At 41.8% G+C, this 25,845-nt stretch overlaps 1 protein-coding gene across 4 annotated transcripts in view; it reads left to right on the forward strand.

Annotated features, from left to right (window-relative positions):
* LOC134351433 (protein mono-ADP-ribosyltransferase PARP11) overlaps nt 1-25,845 on the forward strand; it is a 150,102-nt gene that overhangs the window by 78,443 nt on the left and 45,814 nt on the right. For all 4 annotated transcript variants that reach the window (XM_063057550.1, XM_063057547.1, XM_063057549.1 and 1 more), the window contains one exon: nt 6,187-6,259. In XM_063057550.1, the coding sequence (XP_062913620.1) occupies nt 6,187-6,259 (73 nt within the window). The remainder of the gene's footprint in view (nt 1-6,186; nt 6,260-25,845) is intronic.

Consider the following 25,845-nt stretch of genomic DNA (forward strand, 5'->3'; position numbering starts at 1 on the left):
GTAAGGGAGGAGGTGTAGGGGCAAGTGTAGCACTTGTTCCACTTGTAAGGATAAGTGCCGGGAGGGAGATCAGTGGGGACGAATGTACAAAGGAGTTGTGTAGGGTGTGATCCCTGAGGAAAGCAGAAAGTGAGGGTGAGGGAAAGAGGTGCTTGGTGGTGGGATCCCGTTGGTCCTCCCCCAGTTTGTCCTCCGAAGGTGCAATACTTCTCACTTATCTGCATTTTTTTTAAGTCCATTTTTCTAGCTGGTCCAGATCCCACAGCAAGCTTTTCTCACTGTTCACTATATCCCCAGTCTTGGTGTTATCCATAAATTTTCAGATCCAGTGAACCATATTTTCATCCAGTTGATTGATGAAGGTAACAAACAGCAACAGACCCGGCACCAATCTCTGAGATGCTCCACTTGCCACAGGTCTCCACTCAAAGAGGTAACCATCTACTACCAATCACTGGCTTTTCCTGCGAAGCCAATGTTGAATCCAATTTACTACCTCATCTTGAATGCCAAGCGACTGAACCTTTTTGACCAACCTCCATGCGGGACGTTGTCAAAGATCTTGCTAAAGTCCGAATAGATAATGTCCACGGTCTTTCCTTCATCAGCTTTCCTGGTAACCATCTTGAAAAGCTCCATAAGACTGAATTGGCACTTCAACACGCACAACACGCTGGAGGAACTCAGCATGCCATTTTGCCATTTCCCCTGGCAGTTTATTCCACAAACATGAGAAAATCTGTAGATGCTAGAAATCCAAGCAATACACACCAAATGCTGGAGGAACTCAGCAAATCGACAGCATCTATGGAAAAGAATAAAAAATCGACGTTTCAGGCCGAGACTCATCATCAGGACTCAGATCAATTCCACTATTCAATTTATCTGTGTGACAGTATTAACTCCTCAGATCTACTTGAAGCCTCCTCTCTTTCACTCTCTGGCATTTCATCTCATCTTTCCTGTAGTGTGGCAAATTGAACTGCAGATGCTTCAAGTGTGGCTTAGTTAAAGTATTGTTACAACTGTAACATAACATTCAAATCCTCAAACTGAATGCCTTGGCCAGTTGAAGGCAAGCATGTCAATCACTTTCCTCATCACCCTGTCTGTGTTTCCTTATTCAGAGAACAAGTGTACCACTATTCAACAACATTCCCCAGGTTCCTGTCATAGCCACATGACAAAAGAGGAGGAGCTGTTGCTGGTCTTAAACTGCATAAGTCCCTGGGGTCTGACCAAGTGCACTTTAGGACATTGTGGGAAGCCACAAAAGTGATTGCTGGAGCTCCAGCACAAATATTTGTACTGTTCGTATCTTTGTTAGCTATGAGTGTGATACTGGAAGACTGGAAGCTTTTGTGCCTTCAAGGATAAAACAGAAAAATAATGCTTGTAGTTAGATGATGTGGACAAGGGACTAAGCTAATACATTGCATCAGTATTCACCAAACAGAAGAACAGCTGAGTGGTGCATACTCTTATGCTTGGGCATTTTGAAATCAAGCAAGAGATGGTACAGTGTCTCTTGAAGAAAATTAAGGTGCATTAAGTACCAGGGATATATCACAGGCCACTGAAAGAGGTAAGGGAGGAAATTGCTGGGCCTTTACAAAGGTCATTGTAACATCATGAGGAACAGGCAAGGTTTTAAAGGACTGTAGGGTAGCCTGTGTTGTTCCTTGATTCAATAAGGATAATCCAGGAAATTATAGGCTGGTGAGCCTTACATAAGCAGTAGGGATGCTATTGGAATGCATTTTTAGGGATAGGAATTACTGGCATTGGGAAACTATGGCCTGATTAGTGGACAGTCAGCCATGACTTTGTGCAGGGCAGGTCATGTATTAGAAAGCGGTGATGGTGATGATTGATGAAGATAGAGCAGTGGATGTTGTCTACATGAGTTTTAGTAAGGCAATGTCGAAGGTCCATCTTTGTAGAAGATTAAGATGCATGGGACCCATGGAGTCTTGGTAGTTTTAATTTGGAATTAGCTAGATCATAGATCATAGATCTGAGACATTACCAGAGCTGAAGAACAGCACTATTGTCAATAGGTCACAAAATATTGTACTCTAGAGTTGTCTTGGATTGTTAGCCTTCTGTAATTGAGCTGTGAGAGCCTGTTAATTGAGGCAATCTTCTAATAAAAATATAAACAAAAGTAAATTTTAACTGTGGGTAGCATAAATCTACATACAAATGACTTTAAAATATTGCGTCTAAATAGATTAAGCAAACTGTGTATGAGGTATATGAGAGATTTTATCACTGTGAACATAAAAATCACTTCTTGTTTTCTTTAATTGGTTTACAATCGAGGACGAGAGTAGTAAACTGTGTTCCATTTGAAGTTCAGTTCTTTGTTTGTATAGCTCCTCAGAAGGAGCCATAACATATTTCTTATCAATTTCTTTAATCTTGTCCACAATTGCCATCTCCTCCTGCTTCTGTTTCTTCCTCAAAGCAACGGAATACGAAATAATCTGACCCCGAATATAGGCTTTAAAAGTGTCCCAAAGAGTGTTAACCGAAATATCTTCTGTATGGTTAATTGTAAAAAAAAGCTCAATCTGTTCATTCATAAAATTAACAAAGTCCGAGTCCTGAAGCAACAGCGAATTAAAACGCCATTGTCTATTGTTTGGTATATTGGCCATAATTTTAATAGAAAGCTTAAGTGGAGCATGATCCGAAATGGTTATAGAATCATAATCACATTTAATCACTGAAGGAATGAGACGAGAATCAATGAAAAAATAATCAATTCTTGAATAGGAATGATGAACATGTGAAAAGAAGGAAAAATCTTTTTCCTGAGGATGCAGAAAACGCCAAATGTCCGTCGACCCAGAATCAGAAAGGAAAAAATTAATCAAATTTGCAGATTTATTAGGTAAAGTCCGTAAAGGAGCCGAACGGTCCAAAGCTGGAGATAAACAGGTATTAAGATCTCCGCCCCAAATCAATGAAAACTCGTTCAAATTCGGAAACTGATCAAACAATGATTTATAAAATTCCGGACAATCCATATTAGGAGCATAAACATTAACCAAAACTACTTTTAGCTGCTGGCTAATCAATTGAAATCTAATTATGTTAAATCTCAAATCAATCAGATTTATAACCAAAATGATCGATTGATATTGGATCATGTGGGGATTAATCAAACCTTTTGTGATTTTTATTCTTCTTTATATCAATCAGAGTCTCCTCGAGATTCTAAATATATGAATGATTTTTTAGATAAGTTAGACTTCCCTCAGATTTCACAGGATATGTCTTCTTTATTAGATACTTCCATTACAATGGATGAGATTAAGAATGTTATTTTTTCTATGAATCTGGGGAAAGCTCCTGGCCCTGATGGGTTTACCGTTGAATTTTATAAATGTTTTGCTTCTTTATTGATTCCTTGGCTCTATAAGGTTTTTGAGGCTTCTTTGAAACTTGGTAAACTTCCGGAATCTTTTAATAGAGCATCAATTTCTTTAATACTAAAGAAGGATAAAGACCCTGCTCAATGTGCATCTTATAGACCAATATCTTTATTAAATGTTGATTCTAAAGTTTTTTCTAAGTTATTAGCAAATAGACTAGAAAAAGTACTTCCTTCTATTATTTCGGAAGACCAAACGGGTTTTATTAAAGGTCGTTACTCTTTTTATAATATTCGTACATTGTTAAATATCGTTTATACTCCCTCACAAAATGTTCCTGAGTGTGTTATTTCTTTAGATGCCGAGAAAGCTTTTGATAGAGTAGAATGGCCTTATTTATTTAAGGTGCTTGAAATGTTTAATTTTAGCTTGAAATTTATATCCTGGATTAAACTGTTATATCACTCCCCTGTAGCCTCGGTTCGTACTAACTCCTTAAACTCACCTTTTTTTCCTCTCTTTCGTGGTACTCGACAAGGCTGTCCTCTTAGTCCCCTATTATTTGATATTGCATTAGAACCTCTTGCAATTGCTATTCGAGAATCTTCAAATATTACTGGGATAACTCGGGGATTAAAGTCCCATAAATTATCACTCTATGCTGATGATTTACTTTTATATATTTCTAATCCTGAGAGATCCATTCCTGCTGTTTTAGAGTTATTAGCACAATTTGGTCTTTTCTCAGGTTATAAATTAAATCTTAGTAAGAGTGAACTTTTTCCGATTAATAAACATCTTCCCTTAAATTATAAATTTCCATTTAAATTGATTAATAATTACTTTTCATATCTTGGGATTAAAATTACTTGTAAACATAAAGATTTATTTAAGACTAACTTTTTACCATTAATAGACCATATTACTCAACTTTCATCTAAATGGTTTCCCTTATATTTAACTTTGATTGGTCGTATTAATGCAGTTAAGATGTTTTTTTTGCCAAAATTTTTATATGTGTTTCAGGCATTACCAATTTTCGTTCCTAAATCTTTTTTTGATAAAGTTGACTCTAAAATTTCTTCATTTATTTGGCAGAATAAGAATCCGAGACTGGGTAAAATACATTTACAGAAAGCTAAGAGAGATGGAGGTTTAGCATTACCTAACTTTAGATTTTATTATTGGGCTATTAATATTCGACATATGAAATTTTGGTTACTTGACCGGGACATACTATCTATTCCTAAATGGGTAGCATTGGAATTACAATCTGTTCAGGGTTATACACTTGGTTCTATTTTAGGTTCCTCTCTTCCTTTTGATTCGAAACGCCTTAAGCAGGTCTCTAACCCGATAGTTAAATATGCTTTGCGCATTTGGTTTCAATTCAGAAAATTTTTTGATCTTAATCAATTCGGGTTAGCGATTCCTATTTTAGGCAACATATTTTTTCCTCCCTCTTTTACGGATCGCGCTTTTCAAACTTGGAAGACTAAGGGTATTTTACGGTTTTTGGATTTATTTTTAGATGGTTCCCTTATGTCTTTTGAACAATTATCTAATAAATATAACTTATCAAGAATACATTTTTTTAGATATTTACAAGTTAGAAATTTCCTAAGTACTATACTTTCTTCCTTTCCAATGCTTCCTCCTATATATATTTTAGATTCGATAATTAACCTTAATCCATGTCAGAAAGGTGCATCGGCTATGATTTATAATATTATTATGAAACTTAGGAAAGCTCCATTTGATAAGATTAGGGTAGATTGGGAACAGGAATTGGGGCTTACCATTTCTGTGGATGATTGGGGGCAGATTTTACAATTAGTTAATACTTCCTCTATTTGTGCTAAACATTCCCTAATTCAATTTAAAGTGGTTCATAGAGCACATATGTCCAAAGATAAGTTAGCGCGTTTTTACTCGCATATTAATCCTTTCTGTGATAGATGTTCGGGGCAGATAGCCTCTTTAACTCATATGTTTTGGTCTTGCCCTACTTTGGAAACTTTTTGGAGAGATATTTTCAATATTATTTCTAAGGTATTAAATATAGATATCTCTCCTCACCCTATTACTGCTATCTTTGGACTACCTAAAATTTCTAGTAATCTTTCCCCTTCAGCCCGTAGAATGATTGCATTTCTTACTTTAATGGCGAAAAGATGTATTTTACAACATTGGAAAGAGCTTAATGCTCCAACTACCTTTTTTTGGTTTTCTCAGACGATTTTATGTTTGAATCTGGAGAAAATTAGAAGTAACCTTTATGATTCTTCATTTAAATTTGAACAGATTTGGGGACCTTTTATTCGATATTTTCATTTAATGTAATATTTACCCTTCTTGTTTTTTTTTTCACTGTTTTAATGGAGGTCGGGATTGAGGACGTGATTTTAAGTTTAACTCTGTTTGGTTTCAAGTTAGCCCATTGCTTTGCTTTGCTTTTAGGTAGTTGCACGGTGGGTTTTTTTTTGGGGGGTTTTTTTTTCTTTTTTTTTCCATTGATATATATAAAATCTAGTATACTATTATGTTATCTTGGTTTCTTATGCTTATATTACATTGTTTGTAGTATTTTCTTTTTGGTATTGTTATCTTTTGGAATTTTATTGTACTTTAACATTGTATTAATGTTTATATGGCTTACCTTTTTTGTATACTTACTCAATAAAAAGATTTAAAAAGAAAGAAAGAAAGAGAGAGAGATGAATGTGTATATAAAAATATTCTGTTTTCATTTATGTTTTTGAATGGTAACATTAATATCTGTTTGTTCTGACATCTTTTGAAGTTTTATATGTGGAAATGCGGAAATTCCTATTCCTTTGCATTGGGAGAATATAGATCGAGACAAACCGTACCAGGTAGGTCATTTTATGCAGCTGATTTCAGAATCTTAAAGACCATAAGATATAGGAACAGAATTAGGCCATTTGGCCGATTGAGTCTGATCCCCCCATTCCATCATGGCTGATTTATTATCTCTCTCAACCCCATTCTCCTGCCTTCTCCCCATAACACTCTACATCCTGACTATTAAGAACCTATTAGCTTTTATTTTAAATACAGTAGATTCCAGTTAATTGTGACATGTTGGGACTGGAACATTTTGACCCAGTTAAGCAGCTGCCGAAGTTTCATAGGAATAGTTAAAAAGGTATACAGTAAAAAAGACAAGTTACCATTTAACTAAATAACAAATTATGCATTTAAATGAAATACAGAACAAATAAGAACACTATCAAAACTACCACAGTACTATAAAACTGTGTATTAGTTTCTTATAGTTATAGATGGAGGAATTAATTCAGTGTACACTGCTATAATCATTTGATTGACTACAAATGAACATTAGGCCAAAGCAATACACACGTTGCGCTGGAGGATCTCAGCAGGTCAGGCAGCATCTATGGATGGGAATAAAGAATCGACGTTTCGGGCAGAGACCCTTTATCAGGTCAGTCCAGATGAAGGATCTCGGCCTGAAACGTCAACTGTTTATTCCCATCCACAGATGCTGCTTGACTTGCTGAGGTCCTCCAGCACATTGTTTGTATTGCTCTGGATTTCCAGCATCTGCAGTACCTCTTTTGTCTAACATTAGTGCAAACACCTGTCAAACAATGCTTTCAGTGATTACATCTTCCAGATTTTCATTGTCATTGTAACATTTAAAATGATTGTCGATTCCTTCAAATTCTTAGTAGTTCCTAATTTGTTGAAGTTGTGAAATTATTTCATTTTCACTCCCAGCTGTTTCTGGTATCTCCAAGTCTGAATGCTTGAAACTACAGTGAAAAAACAGTACTGAATTGTCTTACGGCTTTTATTCACCAACTACCAACGACAAAAATCAATGCTTTTTGAATACAAACACACACAAGTGACACTGTTTCAAAACTGTTCACTCTAAGCACAATGTAGTGTCGAACAGCCACACAATATGCATGTGATTAACACAAGTTAGAAACGGGTTGGCAACAGTCTCCTGTCCCAGTTAAGAGTTGTTCCAAATAAGCAGCTGCCTTGATTAACCAATGGCCCAAATAACTGGAAACCATTGTATGCCTGATGACTTGCACTTCACAGTCATCTGCCGCAATGAATTCCACAGATTCACCACGCTGTGGCAGAAACTCCTCCTCATCTCTGCTCTAAAGGGATGTCCTTGTACTCTGAGGCTGTACCTTCTGGTCTGAGACTCCCCCACTATGAGAAACATCCATTCCACAAGCTCTCTATCTCAGCCTTTCATATAGAAACATAGAAACAGAGAAAACCTACAGCACAATACAGCCCCTTTGGCCCACAAAGTTGTGCCGAACATGTCCCTGCCTTAGAAATTACTAGGCTTACCTATAGCCCTCTATTTTTCTAAGCTCCATGTACCTATCCAAAAGTCTCTTAAAAGACCCAATCGTATCCACTTCCACCACCGCTGCCGGCAGCCCATTCCACGCACTCACCACTCTCTGAGTAAAAAATCTTATGCCTGACATCTCCTCTGTACCTACTCCCCAGCATGTTAAACCTATGTCCTCTTGCGGCAACCATTTCAGCCCTGGGAAAAACCCTCTGACTATCCACACGATCAATGCCTCTCATCATCTTATACACCTCTATCAGGTCACCTCTCATCCTTTGTCACTCTCAAGGAGAAAAGCTCGAGTTCACTCAACCTACTCTCATAAGGCATGCTACCCAATCCAGGCAACATCCTTGTAAATCTCCTCTGCACTCTTTCTATGGTTTCCACATCCTCCCTGTAGTGAGGGGACCAGAACTGAGCACAGTACTCCGTTGGGGTCTGACCAGGGTCCTATACAGCTGCAACATTACCTCTTGGCTCCTAAATTCAATTCCACGATTGATGAAGGCCACTACACCATATGCCTTCTTAACCACAGAGTCAATCTGCACAGCTGCTTTGAGCGTCCTATGGACTTGGACCCCAAGATTCCGCTGATCCTCTGCACTGCCAAGAGTATTACCAATAATACTATATTCTGCCATCACATTCGACCTACCAAAATGAACCACTTCACACTTATCTGGGTTGAGCTCCATCTGCCACTTCTCAGCCCAGTTTTGCATCCGATCAATGTCCCACTGTAACCTCTGACAGCCGTCCACACTATCCACAACACCTCCAACCTTTGTGTCATCAGCAAATTTACTAACCCATCCCTCCACCTCCTCATCCAAGTCATTTTTAAAAATCACAAAGAGTAAGGGTCCCAGAACAGATCCCTGAGGCACTCCACTGGTGACCGACCTCCAGGCAGAATTTCACCCATCTACAACCACTCTTTGCCTTCTTGTGGGCAAGCCAGTTCTGGATCCATAAAGCAATGTCCCCTTGGATTCCATGACTCCTTACTTTCTCAATAAGCCTTGCATGGGGTACCTTATCAAATGCCTTGCTGAAATCCATATACACTACATCTACTGCTCTTCCTTCATCAATGTGTTTAGTCACATCTTCAAAAAATTCAATCAGGCTCGTAAGGCATGACCTGCCCTTGACAAAGCCATGCTGACTATTCCTAATCATATTATACCTCTCCAAATGTTCATAAATCCTACCTCTCAGGATCTTCATCAACTGATGTAAGATTCACTGGTCTGTAATTTCCTGGGCTATCTCTACTCCCTTTCTTGAATAAAGGAACAACATCCGCAAACCTCCAATACTCCGGAACCTTTCCTGTTCCCATTGATGATGCAAAGATCATCGCCAGAGGCTCAGCAATCTCCCCCCTTGCTTCCTACAGTAGGCTGGGATACATTTCATCCAGTCCTGGCGACTTATCCAACTTGATGCTTTCCAAAAGCTCCAGCACATCCTCTTACTCAATATCTACATGCTCAAGCTTTTCAGTCTGCTGCAAGTCATCACTACAATCACCAAGATCCTTTTCCACAGTGAATACTGAAGTAAAGTATTCACTAAGTACGTCTGCTATTTCCTCCGGTTGCATACATACTTTCCCACTGTCACACTTGACAGGTCCTAATCTTTCACGTCTTATCCTCTTGCTCTTCACACACTTGTAGAATGCCTTGGGGTTTTCCTTAATCCTACCTGCCAACACCTTCTCATGGCCCCTTCTGGCTCTCCTAATCTCCTTCTTAAGCTCCTTCCTATTAGCCTTATGCTCTCCCACTGAGAGATCTGACACCTGACCAGGTTCATTTCCCAACAGGAAATCAAGTACAGCCTCTCGTCTTGTTGGCTTATCTACATATTGTGTCAAGAAACCTTCCTCAACACACCTAACAAACTCCACCCCATCGAGTTCTCGGTATTCTCAGGAAGGAGGGTGAGCAGCCAGATGTTGAGGTCCATGTAGTGACCAATGACGTGTGTAGGAAGGAGGAGGAGGTCCTGCAAAGAGAGTTTAGGGAGTTAGGTGCAAAGTTGAAGGGCAGGACCTCCAGGGCTGCAACCTCAGGATTGCTACCCATGCCACGATCTAGTGAGGCTAGAAATCAGAAGATAATGCAGCTAAATACGTGGCTAAGGAGTTGGTGCAGGAGGGAGGACTTCATGTTTCTGGACAATTGGGCCTTGTTCCAGGGAAGGTGGGACCTGTTCTGACGGGACGGGTTGTACCTGAACTGGAGAGGGACTAACATCCTTGCGGGAAGGTTTGCTGGTGCTGCTCCGGGGGGTTTAAACTAGATTTGCAGGGGGAGGGGAACGAGAGTGTTAGAGCAGGTAGTGAGGTGGAGGAGGATAAAGGTCATGTGAGAACGACAAGTATAGTGCATAGCGTAAAGCCAGATCTAACATATAAAGAGGCTTTGAGGAAAGAGAAACAGAATAAAGGGTATAAAGGTAGTAAGGTAGAAGGGCTAAAGTACATGTACTTCAATGCAAGAAGCATCAGGAACAAAGATGATGAACTGAGAGCTTGGATACATACATGGAATTATGATATAGTGGCCATTACAGAGACTTGGCTGGCACCAGGGCAGGAATGGATTCTCAATATTCCAGGATTTCAGTGCTTTTAAAGGGATGGGGGGGGGGAAGGGGAGGAGGGGTGGCATTACTGGTCAGGGATACTATTACAGGTACAGAAAGGGTGGGTAATGCAGCAGGATCCTCTTTTGAGTCAGTATGGGTGGAAGTCAGGAACAGGAAGGGAGCAGTTACTCTATTGGGAGTATTCTGTAGGCCCCCTGGTAGCAGCAGAGATACCGAGGAGCAGATTAGGAGGCAGATTTTGGAAAGATGCAAAAATAACAGGGTTGTTATCATGGGTGACTTTAACTTCCCTAATATTGATTGGCACCTGATTAGTTCCAATTGTTTAGATGGGGCCGAGTTTGTTAAGTGTGTCCAGGATGGATTCCTGTCACTGTATGTTGACAGGCCGACTAGGGGGAATGCCATACTAGATCTAGTATTAGGTAACAAACTGGGTCAGGTCGCAGATCTCTCAGTGGGTGAGCATCTGGGGGACAGTGACCACCGCTCCCTGGCCTTTAACATTATCATGGAAAAGGATAGAATCAGAGAGGTCAGGAACATTTTTAATTGGGGAAGGGCAAATTATGAGGCTGTAAGGCTAGAACTTGCAGGTGTGAATTGGGATGATGTTTTTGCAGGGAAATGAACTGTGAACGTGTGGTCGATGCTTAGGGATCTCTTGCAGGATGTTAGGGATAAATTTGTCCTGGTGAAGAAGATAAAGAATGGTAGGGTGAAGAAACCATGGGTGACAAGTGAGGTGTAAAATCTAGTCAGGTGGAAGAAAGCAGCATACATGAGGTTTAGGAAGCAAGGATCAGATGGGTCTATTGAGGAATATAGGGTATCAAGAAAGGAGCTTAAGAAGGGGCTGAGGAGAGCAAGAAGGGGGCATGAGAAGGCCTTGGCGAGTAGGGTAAAGGAAAGCCCCAAGGCATTCTTCAAATATGTGAAGAACAAAAGGATGATAGGAGTGAAGATAGGACCGATTAGAGATAAAGGTGGGAAGATGTGCCTGGAGGCTGTGGATACTTCTCTTCGGTATTCACCAATGAGAGGGAACTTGATGACGATGGGGACAATATGAGTGAGGTTGATGTTCTGGAACATGTTGATATTAAGGGAGAGGAGGTGTTGGAGTTGCTAAAATACATTAGGATGGATAGGTCCCCCGGGGCCTGATGGAATATTCCCCAGGCTGCTCCACGAGGCGAGGGAAGAGATTGCTGAGCCTCTGGCTAGGATCTTTATGTCCTCGTTGTCCACGGGAATGGTACCGGAGGATTAGAGGGAGGTGAATGTTGTCCCCTTGTCCAAAAAAGGTGGTCCGGATAGTCCGGGTAATTATAGACCAGTGAGCCTTACGTCAGTGTTGGGAAAGCTGTTGGAAAAGATCCTTAGAGATGGGATCTATGGGTATTTAGAGAATCATGGTCTGATCAGGGACAGTCAGCATGGCTTTGTGAAGAGCAGATCGTGTCTAACAAGCCTGATAGAGTTCTTTGAGAAGGTGACCAGGCGTATAGATGAGGGTAGTGCAGTGGATGTGATCTACATGGATTTTAGAAATGCATTTGATGAGGATCCACACGGTATGCTTATTCAGAAAGTCAGAAGGCATGGGATCCAGGGAAGCTTGGCCAGGTGGATTCAGAATTGGCTTGCCTGCAGAAGGCAGAGGCGGAGGGAGTATATTAGGATTGGAGGTTTGTGACTAGTGTCCCATAAGGATTGGTTTTGGGACCTCTACTTTTCATGATTTTTATTAACCAACTGGATGTGGGGGTAGAAGAGTGGGTTGGTAAGTTTGCAGACGACACAAAGGTTGGTGGTTTTGTGGATAGTGTAAAGGATTGTCGAAGATTGCAAAGAGACATTGATAGGATGCAGAAGTGTGCTGAGAAGTGGCAGATGGAGTTCAACCCGGAGAAGTGTGGGGTGGTACACTTTGGAAGGACAAACTCCAAGGCAGATTTCAAAGTAAATGGCAGGATACTTGGTAGTGTGGAGGAGCAGAGGGATCTGAGGGTACATGTCCACAGATCCCTGAAAGTTGCCTCACAGGTAGGTAGGGTAGTTAAGAAAGCTTATGGGATGTTGGCTTTCATAAGTTGAGGGATAGAGTTTAAGAGTCACGATGTAATGATGCAGCTCTATAAAACTCTGGTTAGGCCACACTTGGAGTACTGTGTCCAGTTCTGGTCGCCTCACTATAGGAAGGATGTGGAAGCATTGGAAAGGGTACAGAGGAGATTTACCAGGATGCTGCCTGGTTTAGAGAGTATGCATTATGATCAGAGATTAAGGGAGCTAGGGCTTTACTCTTTGGAGAAAAGGAGAATGAGAGGAGACATAATAGAGGTTTACAGGATATTAAGAGGACTAGATAGAGTGGATAGCCAGTGCCTCTTCCCCAGGGCACCACAGCTCAATACAAGAGGACATGGCTTTAAGGTAAGGGGTGGGAAGTTCAAGGAGGATATTAGAGGAAGGTTTTTTACTCAGAGAGTGGTTGGTGCGTGTAATGCACTGCCTGAATCAGTGGTGGAGGCAGATACACTAGTGAAATTTATACTTTATTGTCGCCAAACAATTGATACTAGAACGTACAATCATCACAGCGATATTTGATTCTGTGCTTCCCGCTCCCCGGATTACAAATGTTAAATATAGTAAAAAATTAGTAAATATTGAAAATTCAAATTATAAATCATAAAAAGAAAATAGAAAAATGGAAAGTAAGGTCGTGCAAAAAACCCCAGAGGCAGGCCCGGATATTTGGAGGGTATGGCCCAGATCCGGGTCCGGATCCGTTCCACAGTCTTATCACAGTTGGAAAGAAGCTGTTCCCAAATCTGGCTGTATGAGTCTTCAAGCTCCTGAGCCTTCTACCGGAGGGAAGAGGGACGAAAAGTGTGTTGGCTGGATGGGTCGTGTCCTCGATTATCCTGGCAGCACCGCTCCGACAGCGTGCGGTGTAAAGTGAGTCCAAGAACGGAAGATTGGTTTGTGTGATGTGCTGCGCCGTGTTCACGATCTTCTGCAGCTTCTTTCGGTCTTGGACAGGGCAACTTCCATACCAGGTTGTGATGCATCCTGGAAGAATGCTTTCTACGGTGCATGTATAAAAATTAGTGAGGGTTTTAGGAGACAGGCCAAATTTCTTTAGTTTTCTCTGGAAGTAAAGGCGCTGGTGGGCCTTCTTGGCAGTGAACTCTGCTTGGTTGGACCAAGTCAGGTCATTTGTGATATTGACCCTGAGGAACTTAAAGCTTTTGACCTGTTTCACTTGCGCACCGCTGATGTAAATTGGGTCGTGCGGTCCGCTACTCCTTCTGAAGTCAACAACCAATTCCTTCGTCTTGTTGACGTTGAGGGATAGGTTATTGTCTTCGCGACAATGTCAAATTTAAGAGACTACTAGACAGGTATATGGAGGAATTTAAGGTGGGGGAGGCAGGATTTAAGGGTTGGCACAACATTGTGGGCCGAAGGGCCTGTATTGTGCTGTAGCATTCTATGTTCTGAACCCCTTCCTCTAGGGAGATGCCAATCGATATTTGGAAAATTAAAATCTCCCATCTCAACAACTCTGTTATTATTACACCTTTCTTGGATCTGTTTCCCTATCTGCTCCTTGAAATCCCTGTTACTATTGGGCAGCCTATAAAAAAACACCTAGTAAAGTTATTGTTGTTCCTGTTCCTAACCTCCACCCACATAGACTCCGTAGACAATCCCTCCACGGCGTCCACCTTTTCTGCAGCCGTGACATTATCTCCGATCAACACAAAATAATCTTCAGATTCTGGGGTCAAAGCAACACTCACAACATGCTGGAGGAACTCAGCAGGTCGGGCAGCATCCGTGGAAAAGATCGGTCCTGACGAAGGGTTCCGGCCTGAAACGTTGACCGATCTTTTCCACGGATGCTGCTCGACCTGCTGAGTTCCTCCAGCATGTTGTGAGTATCTCTGATCAACAGTGCCACGCCCCCACCTCTTTTGCCTCCCTCCCTGTCCTTTCTGAAACATCTAAAACCCAGCACTTGAAGTAACCATTTCTGTCCCTGGGCCATCCAAGTCTCTGTAATGGCCACCATATCATAGCTCCGAGTACCGATCGATGCTGTAAGCTCATCCGCTTTGTTCATAACACTCCTTGCGTTAAAATAGACGCATCTCAAACCTTCGGTCTGAGCGTGTCCCTTCTTTGCCTTCTGTGGGCAAACCAGTTCTGGATCCACAAAGCAGTGTCCCCTTGGATCCCATGCCTGACATGATTGATATTAAACACGCAAAAAAGTGGGTCCCAACATTGACCCCTGCAGTACACCACTAGACACTGGCAGCCAACAGAAAAGGTTCCTTTTATTCCCACTCTTTTCCTTGTGCAGGTCAGCCAATCGTCTTTCCGTGCTAGTATCTTTCCTGTAATACCATGGGTTCTAATTTTGCTTCGTAGCCTCATGTGCGACACCTTGTCTAAAGCCTTCTGAAAGTCCAAGTAAACAACACCTTCTGACAATCCTTTGTCTACCCTGCTTGTTATTTTCTCAAAGAATTCCAACAAATTTGTTCGGCAAGATTTTCCCTTAAGGAAACCATGCTTTGGCCTATTTTATCAAATGCTCCCAAGTACCCCGAAATATCATCATTAGTAATGGACCCCTACACCTTCCCAACTACTGAAGTCAGACTGGCCTATAATTTCCTGTCTTCTGCCTCTCTTCCTTCTTGAAGAGTGGTGTGACATTTCCAATTTTCCAGTTCACTGGAACCATTCCAGAATCCAGTGATTCTTGTAAGATCATTACTTACACTTCCAGAATTTCTCATTTACCTCATTCAGAACCCTAGGGGGTAGTCCATCTGGACCATGCGACTTATCTAGGGTCAACCATAAGACATAGGAGCAGAATTGGGTCATTTGGCCCATTGTGTCTGCTCTGCCATTTCATCATGGCTGATCAATTTTCCTCTCAGCCCAATCTCCTACCTTCTCCCCATATCCATTCATGCTCTGACCAATCAAGAATCGATCAACCTTTGCTTCAAATGGCCTCCACAGCTGTCTGTGGCAATGAATTCCACAGGCTCACTACTCCCTGGCTAAAGAAACATAGAAACATAGAAAATAGGTGCAGGGGTAGGCCATTCGGCCCTTCGAGCCTGCACCGCCATTCAGTACGATCATGGCTGATCATCCAACTCAGAACCCTGTACCAGCCTTCCCCCCATACCCCCTGATCCCTTTAGCCACAAGGGCCATATCTAACTCCCTCTTAAATATAGCCAATGAACTGGCCTCAACTGTTTCCTTGGCAGAGAATTCCACAGATTCACCACTCTCTGCGTGAAGAAGTTTTTCCTAATCTCGGTCCTAAAAGGCTTCCCTTTTATCCTCAAACTGTGACCCCTCGTTCTGGACTTGCCCAACGAGGTCCTCATTCTGGACTTCCCCAAGAAGGTCCTCATCTCTGTTCAAAAAGGTGGCTCCTCAATCCTGAGGCTGTGTGCTCTGGTCTTAGACACCCCAGCATGGGAAACATCCTCTCAACATCCACTCCATCAAAGCCTTTTCACCATTTGAGAGGCTTCAATGAGGTCACCCCTTATTCTTCTGAATTCTAGTGAATACAGGCCTAGAGCCATCAAACACTCTTCATATGACAACCCATTCAATCCTGGAATCATTTTTGTGAACCTCCTTTGAACCCTCTCCAGATTCAGCACATCCTTTCTACTATGAGAGGCCCAAACCTGCTCATAGTACTCCCAAGTGAGGCCTCACCTGTTCCTTATAGAGTTTGAACATTAAATCCTTGCTTTTATATTATAGTCCTCTTGAAATGAATGCTAACATTGCTTTTGCCTTACTCACAACAGAATCAACCAGCAAATTAACCATTACAGAATCCTGCACAAGTTACTTGACACCTCAGTTTTTTGTATTTTCTCTCCATTTAGAAACTAGTCAAGTCTTTCATTTCTTCTACCAAAGTGCATGGCCATTCACTTTCCAATACTGTATTCCATCTGCCATTTCTTTCCGAATTCTCCTATTCTGTCTAAGTCCTTTAAAGAGTTTAGAAAAATAGAGGACAATGGGTAACCTTAGGTAATTTATAAAGTAAGTACATGTTCAGCACAGCTTTGGGTGCCAAAGTGCCTGTATTGTGCTGTAGGTTTTCCATGTTTCCTTCTGTAGCATTTCTACTTCCTCAAACCTACCCTACCACCCTCCCATCTATCTTCATATCGTGCAAACTTTACAAAGCTATCAATTCTATCATCCAAATCATTGACATATAACGTAAAAAGAATCAGCCCCAATACAGACCCCTGTGGAATACAACTAGTTGCCAGCAGCCAGCCAGGAAAGGCTCCCTTTATTCCCATGTATGCTTCCTGCCAATCAGCCTCTGCTTTATCCATGCTAGAATCTTTCCTGTAATACCATGAGCTCGTAGATTGTTTAGCAGTCCCATGTAGCACCTTGTCAAAGGCCTTCTGAAAATTCAATTATGTAACATCAACCAATTCTCCTTTGTCTGTCCTGCTTGATACTACTTCAAAGAATTCCAACAGATTTGTCAAGCAAAAATTTTCCTGAGGAAACCATGCTGACTATGGCCTATTTAATCATGTGCCTCCAAGTACCCTGAGATCTCATCCTTAATAATCAACTCCAACATCTTCCCAACCACTAAAGTCAGACTAACTGGCCAATAGTTTGCTTTCTTCTGCCTCTCTTCCTTCTTGAAGAGTGGAGTGACATTTGCAATTTTCCAGTTTGCCAAGCTATTCCAGAATTTAGTGATTCTTGAAAGGTCATTACTAATGCTTCCACAATCCCTTCAGCCATCTCTTTCAGAACCCTGGGGTGTACACCATCTGGTCCAGGTGACTAATCTACTTTCAGACCTTTCAGTTTCCTTCTCTCTAGTTATGCTAACTTCATGCCCTCTGACACCTGGAAATTACACCATACTGCTAGACTCTTCCACAACAAAGGCAGGTTGTTCTCTGGCAAGGATGTGATCGGTAGGTGGGAAGCCTTCAAAGGAGAAATTTTGAGAGTGCAGAATTTGTATGTTCCTGTCAAGATTAAAGGCAAAGTGAATAGGAATAAGGAACCTTGGTTCTCAAGGGATATTGCAACTCTGATAAAGAAGAAGAGGGTGTTGTATGACATGTATAGGAAGCAGGGAGTAAATAAGGTGCTTGAGGAGTATAAGAAGTGCAAGAAAATACTTAAGAAAGAAATCAGGAGGGCTAAAAGAAGACATGAGGTTGCCTTGGCAGTCAAAGTGAAGGATAATCCAAAGAGCTTTTACAGGTATATTAAGAGCAAAAGGATTGTAAGGGATAAAATTGGTCCTCTTGAAGATCAGAGTGGTCGGCTATGTGCGGAACCAAAGGAAATGGGGGAGATCTTAAATAGGTTTTTTGCATCTGTATTTACTAAGGAAACTGGCATGAAGTCTATGGAATTAAGGGAAACAAGTAGTGAAATCATGGAAACTGTGCAGATCGAAAAGGAGGAGGTCCTTGCTGTCTTGAGGAAAATTAAAGTGGATAAATCCCCGGGACCTGACAGGGTGTTCCCTCAGACCTTGAAAGAGACTAGTGTTGAAATTGCAGGGGCCCTGGCAGAAATATATAAAATGTCGCTGTCTACAGGTGAGGTGCCGGAGGATTGGAGAGTGGCTCATGTTGTTCCGTTGTTTAAAAAAGGATCGAAAAATAATCCAGGAAATTATAGGCCAGTAAGTTTAACGTCGGTAGTAGGTAAGTTATTGGAGGGAGTACTAAGAGACAGAATCTACAAGCATTTGGATAGACAGAGATTTATTAGGGAGAGTCAACATGGCTTTGTGCGTGGCAGATCATGTTTGACCAATCTATTGGAGTTTTTCGAGGAGGTTACCAGGAAAGTGGATGAAGGGAAGGCAATGGATATTGTCTACATGGACTTCAGTAAGGCCTTTGACAAGGTCCTGCATGAGAGTTTAGTTAGGAAAATTCAGTCGCTAGGTATACATGGAGAGGTGGTAAATTGGATTAGACATTGGCTCAATGGAAGAAGCCAAAGAGTGGTAGTAGAGAATTGCTTCTCCGAGTGGAGGCCTGTGACTAGTGGTGTGCCACAGGGATCAGTGCTGGGTCCATTGTTATTTGTCATCTATATCAATGATCTGGATGATAATGTGGTAAATTGGATCAGCAAATTTGCTGATGATACAAAGATTGGAGGTGTAGTAGACAGTGAGGAAGGTTTTCAGAGCCTGCAGAGGGACTTGGACCAGCTGGAAAAATGGGCTGAAAAATGGCAGATGGAGTTTAATGCAGACAAGTGTGAGGTATTGCACGTTGGAAGGACAAACCAAAGTAGAACATACAGGGTTAATGGTAAGGCACTGAGGAGTGCAGTGGAACAGAAGGATCTGGGAATACAGATACAAAATTCCCTAAAAGTGGCATCACAGGTAGATAGGGTCGTAAAGAGAGCTTTTGGTACATTGGCCTTTATTAATCAAAGTATTGAGTATAACAGCTGGAATGTTATGATGAGGTTGTATAAGGCATTGGTGAGGCTGAATCTGGAGTATTGTGTTCAGTTTTGGTCACCAGATTACAGGAAGGATATAAATAAGGTTGAAAGAGTGCAGAGAAGGTTTACAAGGATGTTGCCAGGACTTGAGAAACTCAGTTACAGAGAAAGGTTGAATAGGTTAGGACTTTATTCCCTGGAGCGTAGAAGAATGAGGGGAGATTTAATAGAGGTATATAAAATTATGATGGGTATAGATAGAGTGAATGCAAGCAGGCTTTTTCCACTGAGGCAAGGGGAGAAAAAAACCAGAGGACATGGGTTAAGGGTGAGAGGGAAAAAGTTTAAAGGGAACATTAGTGGGGGGCTTCTTCACACAGAGAGTGGTGGGAGTATGGAATGAGCTGCCAGTCGAGGTGGTAAATGCGGGTTCTTTTTTTAACATTTAAGAATAAATTGGACAGATACATGGATGGGAGGTGTATGAAGGGATATGGTCCGTGTGCAGGTCAGTGGGACTAGGCAGAAAATGGTTCGGTACAGCCAAGAAGGGCCAGAAGGCCTGTTTCTGTGCTGTAGTTTCTATGGTTTTCTATGATGGAAAATACTAATTCAGTTTGTCCACTATTTCGCTGTCCCACATTGCTACCTCTTCAGCTTTGTTTTCCAGCGAGTCCGATATCCACTCTCGCCTCTCTTTTACATTTTATGTATCTGTTGGAGATGGTCAACATGGCTTTGTGTGTGGTAGGTTATGTCTATTCAATCTTATAAAGGTTTTTGACAAGGTTTTGAGACAGGTAGAAGGAAAAGTGGTGAATGTTCTCTGCACAGATTTCAGCAAGGCCATTGACAAAGTCATATATGGGAGGCCAAACCAGAATGTTAAGTCACTTGCCATTTGGGATAAAGTAGTTGATTAGATTCAACATTATAACTACAAGAGATTATGCCGATGTGGGAAATCCAGAGCAACACATGGAAAATGATGGAGGAACTCAGCAGGTCAGGCAGCATCTATGGAAATGAATCAACAGTTAACATTTTGGGCCAAGACTGTAAGAAGAGTCTCAGCTGGAAATATTGACTGTTTAATCATTTTCATAGATGCTGCCTGATCTGCTGAGTTCCTCCAGCATTTTGTGTGTGTTGGTGTAGATTGAACATTGACTTTCTGGGAGAAGTCAGAGCGAAAAGTAGATGGTTGTCCCTCTGGAGGCCTGTGTCTCGTGGTGTGCCACAGTGATCGGTGCTGTGTTCATTGTTGTTAATCATCGACACTCAGTGGCTATTTTATTACACACAGGAGTCATTCCTGTATGTTCGTGCTCTTCTGGTGCTGTAGCTGATCTGCTTCAAGATTTGATGTGTTGTGTGTTCAGATATGCATTTCTGTGCACCATTGTTTTAATGTGTGGTTCTTTGAGTTATTGTTGGCTTCCTGTCTGTTTGAACCAATTTGGCCATTCTCCTCTGACCTTTAACAAGACATGTTTGCCCACAGAATTGCCACTGTCTGGATGTTTTTTTTTGTTTTTCGAACCATTTCTGTAAACTCTAGAGACTTGTGTGTGAAAATCCCAGGAGATCAGCAGTTTTTGAGATACTCAAACCACCCCACCTGGCACCAACTATATTCCACAGTCAAAGACACTTGCATCACATTTCTTCCTCATTATGACGTTTGGTCTGAATGGTAATTGAAACTCTTGACCATGTCTGCATGTTCTTGTGCATTGAGTAGCTGCTGGTGTACAAGTGTACCTAATAAACTGGCCACTGAGTGTATACTAAGACTCAACCTGCAAAGTAGTCATTAGGGAATCCTGCACAAGGACTCCCAAGTCCCTTTGTTTTTCAGAGTTTAGTATTTTCTCTCCATTTAGAAAATAGTCAACTCTTCCCTTTGTTCTACCAAAGTGCATGATCATACACTTCCCGACACTCTATTCCATCTGCTATTTCTTTGCCCATTCTCCTAATCTGCCAAAGTCCATCTGTAGCATCTCTACTTCCTCAAAACTACCTGGCCCTCCACCTATCTTTGTATCGTCTGCAAACTTTGCAACAGAGCCTTCAATTCTGTCATCTAAATCAGTGCCATATAATGTAAAAAGAATTGCTCCCATCACAGACCACTGTGAATACCGGTAGTCGCTGGCAGCCAGTCAGGAAAGGCTCTATTTACTCTCACTCTTTGCCTCCGGCCAGTCAGCCACTGCTTTATCCATGCTGGAATCTTCCCTGTAATACCACGGGCTCATAGCTTATTAAGCAGCCTCATATGTGGCACCTTGTCAAAGGCCTTCTGAAAATTCAAATACACAGCGTCAACCAATTCTCCCTTGTCTATCCTGCTTGCTATTTCTTCAAATAATTCCAACAGATTAATCAGTCAAGATTTTCCCTTGAGGAAACCATGCTGACTACAGCCTATTTTATCATATGCCTCCAAGTACCCGGAAACCACATCCTTAACAATTGACTCCAACATCTTCCCAACTGCTGAAGCCAGACTAACTAGTCTATAATTTCCTTTCTTTTGTCTCTCTCCCTTGTTGAAGAGTGGAGTGATATTTGCAATTTTCCAGTCTGCTGGAACCAATCCAGAATCTAGTGATAATTGAAAGATTATTATTAATGCCTCCACAATCTCTTCAGCTATCTCTTTCAGAACCCTGGGCCATCATGTCCAGGTGACTTATCTACCTTCAGACCTTTCAGTTTTCCCAGAGCCTTCTCCTTAGTAATGGTAACTTCACACACTTCATGATCCCTCACCTCTGGAACTTCCATCATACTGCTAGTGTTTTCCACAGTGAAAATTGACACAAAATACTTATTCAGTTCGTCCACCATTTCCTTGTCCTACATTACTACCTCTCCGGCATTGCTTTCCAGCAGTCCAATATCCACTCTTGTCTCTCTTTTACACTTTATGTATCTGAAGAAACTTTTGGTATCGTTTTTAATATTATTGGCTAGCTTACTTTCATATTCAGTCTTTACCTTCGTAATGACTTTTTTAGTTGCCTTCTGTTGGTGTTTGAAAGCTTTCCAATCTTCCAACTTCTTACTAATTTTGAATAATTAAATGCCCTCTCTTTCGCTTTTATGTTGGCTTTGACTTCTCTTGTTAGGTATGGTTGCATCATCTTGCCTTTGGAATACTTCTTCCTCGTTATGATGTACATATCCCGTGCCTTCCGAATTGCTTCCAGAAATTCCAGCTATTGCTGCTCTGCTGTTATCCCTGCCAGTGTCCTTTTCCAATCAATTCTGGCCAACTCCTCTCTCATCTCTGTAATTCCCTTTACTCCACTGTTATAGGCATCCGTTAGTCTCATGAGACCATGGGTTTGCGCCTTGGAAAGTTTCCAGGGCGCAGGCCTGGTCGAGATTGTATGGAAGACCAGCAGTTGACCATGCTGCAAGTCATCCCTCTCCATGCCACTGATGTTGTCCAAGGGATGGGCATTAGGACCCATAAAGCTTGGCACTGGTGTCGTCGCAGAGCAATGTGTGATTAAGTACCTTGCTCAAGGACACACACGCTGTCTCAGCCAAGGCTCAAACTAGCGACCTTCAAATCACTAGATGAACGCTTGACCACTTGGCCACGTGCCAACACTGTAATACTGATGCATCTAATTTTTTAGCTTCTCCTTCTCAAATTTCAATGTGATTAAATCATATTATGATCACTTGTCCATCAGGGTTGTTTTTAGCTGTCTAATCAATTTCAGTTAATTACACAACACCCAATCCAGAATGGCTGATCCCCTAGTGGGCTCAACCATGAATTGCTCTAAAAAGCCATCTCGTAGGCATTCCAGAAATTCACCCTCTTGGAATCCAGCACCAATCTGATTTTCCCAATCTATCTGTATATTGAAGTCCCCCATAACTATTGTACTATTGCCCTTTTGGAATGCATTTTCTATCTTCCTTTTGTAATTTGTAGGCCACATCCTTACCACTGTCTGGGTGTCTGTTATTAATTCCTGTAAGGGTCTTTTTACCTTTGCAGTTCCTTGGATCAATCCACAATTATTCAACACCATCTGACCCTCTGTCACCTCTTTCTAATAATTTGATTTCATTTTTTACCAACAGGGCAACGCCACCCCCTCTGCATTCCTACCTGATCTTTCGATACAATGTGTATCCTTGGACATTATGCTTCCGGCTATAATCTTCTTCCAGCCATGATTCAGTGATGCCTATAGCATCATGCATACCAATCTGTAACAGTGCTATAAATTCATTTACCTTAATTCGTGTACTGCGTGCATTAAAAAGGTAGTAGGGATAGTCCAGGTAATTATAGACCAGTGAGCTATACGTCTGTGGTGGGAAAGCTGTTGGAAAAGATTCTTAAAGATAGGATCTATGGGCATTTAGAGAATCATGGTCTGATCAGGGACAGTCAGTATGGCTTTGTGAGCGGCAGATCGTGTCTAACAAGCCTGATAGAGTTCTTTGAGGAGGTGACCAGGCATATAGATGAGGGTAGTGCAGTGGATGTGATCTATATGGATTTTAGTAAGGCATTTGACAGGGTTCCACATGGTAGGTTTATTCAGAAAGTCAAAAGGCATGGGATCCAGGGAAGTTTGGCCAGGTGGATTCAGAATTGGCTTGCCTGCCGAAGGCAGAGGGTGGTGGTGGAGGGAGTACATTCAGATTGGAGGATTATGACTAGTGGTGTCCCACAAGGATCTGTTCTGGGACCTCTACTTTTCGTGATTTTTATTAACGACCTGGATGTTGGGGTAGAAGGGTGAGTTGGCAAGTTTGCAGACGACACAAAGGTTGGTGGTGTTGTAGATAGTGTAGAGGATTGTCGAAGATTGCAAAGAGACATTGATAGGATGCAGAAGTGTGCTGAAAGTGGCAGATGGAGTTCAACCCGGAGAAGTGTGAGGTGGTACACTTTGGAAGGACAAACTCCAAGGCAGAGTACAAAGTAAATGGCAGGATACTTGATAGTGTGGAGGAGCAGAGGGATCTGGGGTTACATGTCCACAGATCCCTGAAAGTTGCCTCACAGGTAGATAGAGTAGTTAAGAAAGCTTATGGGGTGTTAGCTTTCATAAGTCGAGGGATAGAGTTTAAGAGTCGCGATGTAATGATGCAGCTCTATAAAACTCTGGTTAGGCCACGCTTGGAGTACTGTGTCCAGTTCTAATCGCCTCACTATAGGAAGGATGTGGAAGCATTGGAAAGGGTACAGAGGAGACTTACCAGGATGCTGCCTGGTTTAGAGAGTGTGCATTATGATCAGAGATTAAGGAAGCTAGGGCTTTACTCTTTGGAGAGAAGGAGGATGAGAGGAGACATGATAGAGGTGTACAAGATAATAAGAGGAATAGATAGAGTGGATAGCCAGCGCCTCTTCCCCAGGGCACCACTGCTCAATACAAGAGGACATGACTTTAAGGTAAGGGGTGGGAAGTTCAAGGAGGATATTAGAGGAAGGTTTTTTACTCAGAGAGTGGTTGGTGCGTGTAATGCACTGCCTGAGTCAGTGGTGGAGGCAGATACACTCGTGAAATTTAAGAGACTACTAGACAGGCATATGGAGGAATTTGAGGTGGGGGCTTATATGGGAGGCAGGGTTTGAGGGTCGGCACAACATTGTGGGCCGAAGGGCTGTACTGTGCTGTACTATTCTATGTTCTATAAATACAACACCTTCAGTCCTGGATTCGCCCTTTTCAATTTTGTCTGCCTTTTACGTTGCAGCTCATCCTGTTGACTGTAAATTTGCCTTGTTATCAGCCTCTCCTTGCTTGGAGTCTCACTATACATTGCCTCTTTGTAAACCAATGACCTCATCTTCAGCACTATCACCCCAGTTCTCACTTCCCTGCCCAATTAGTTTAAACCCATCTGAACAACTCTAGCTAACCGGCATGCAAGGATTTTTAAAATATATTTGAAAAGCTTTTTTTTATCCGTCTCGATGCTGTTTGCAAGCTTGCTTTCATTTTTCAACTTTTCTCTCCTAATGGTTTTTTCAGTTCCTTTCTGTAAGTTTTTAAAGCTTCCCAATCCTCTATCTTCGTGCTAATATTTGCTTTGTTGGGTGCCCTCTCTTTTGCTTTTACATTAGCGTTGACTTGCCTTGTCAGTCACGGTTGTAGTATTTTATCATTTGAGTATTTCTTTGTTTTTGGAATACATCTATCCTGCACCTTCCTCATTTTTCCTGGAAATTCATGCCATTTCTACTCTGCTGACATCCTCGCCAGCATCTCCTTCCAGTTCACTTACAGATGTATAGGACAGCGTAGTCCTAGAGTCATAGGGAGGTACAGCACAGAAACAGGCCCTTCATCCTATCTGTCCATGCTGAACCATTTAAACTGCCTACTTCCATCGACCTGCATCAGGACCATCGCCCTCCAAGCCCCTACCATCCATGTACCTATCCAAATTTCTCTTAGATGGTGAAATTGAGCTTGCATGCACCACTTCAGCTGGCAGTTCATTCCACACTCTGACGACCCTCTGAGTGAAGATGTTTCCTGTCATGTTCCCCCTAAAGTTTCACTCGTAACCCATGACCTCTGGTTGTGGTCCCACTCAACCTCACTGGAAAAGCCCGCTTGCATTTACTCTATCTATACCTCTCATAACTTTGTACACTTCTATCAAATCTCCTCTTAATCTTCTACATTCAAAGGAACAAAGTCCTAACCTATTCAATCTTTCCTTATAACTCGGGTCCTCCAGAGCCAGCAACATCCTTGTAAATTTTCTCTGTACTCTTTCAACCTTTGACCAGCAACCAGTCAGCATCTGGGATTGAATTGTAAGAGGAAGTTAAAGGAAGGCAGTGGCCATCAGCTGAGTGGACATAGTCAGAGTGGTGATCTTAAGGCTTTAGCTCCTCAGGGCTTCAAAGAA

Source organism: Mobula hypostoma, chromosome 9 (genome assembly GCF_963921235.1).
Source record: "Mobula hypostoma chromosome 9, sMobHyp1.1, whole genome shotgun sequence".
Classification (NCBI taxonomy): Eukaryota; Metazoa; Chordata; class Chondrichthyes; order Myliobatiformes; family Myliobatidae; genus Mobula; species Mobula hypostoma.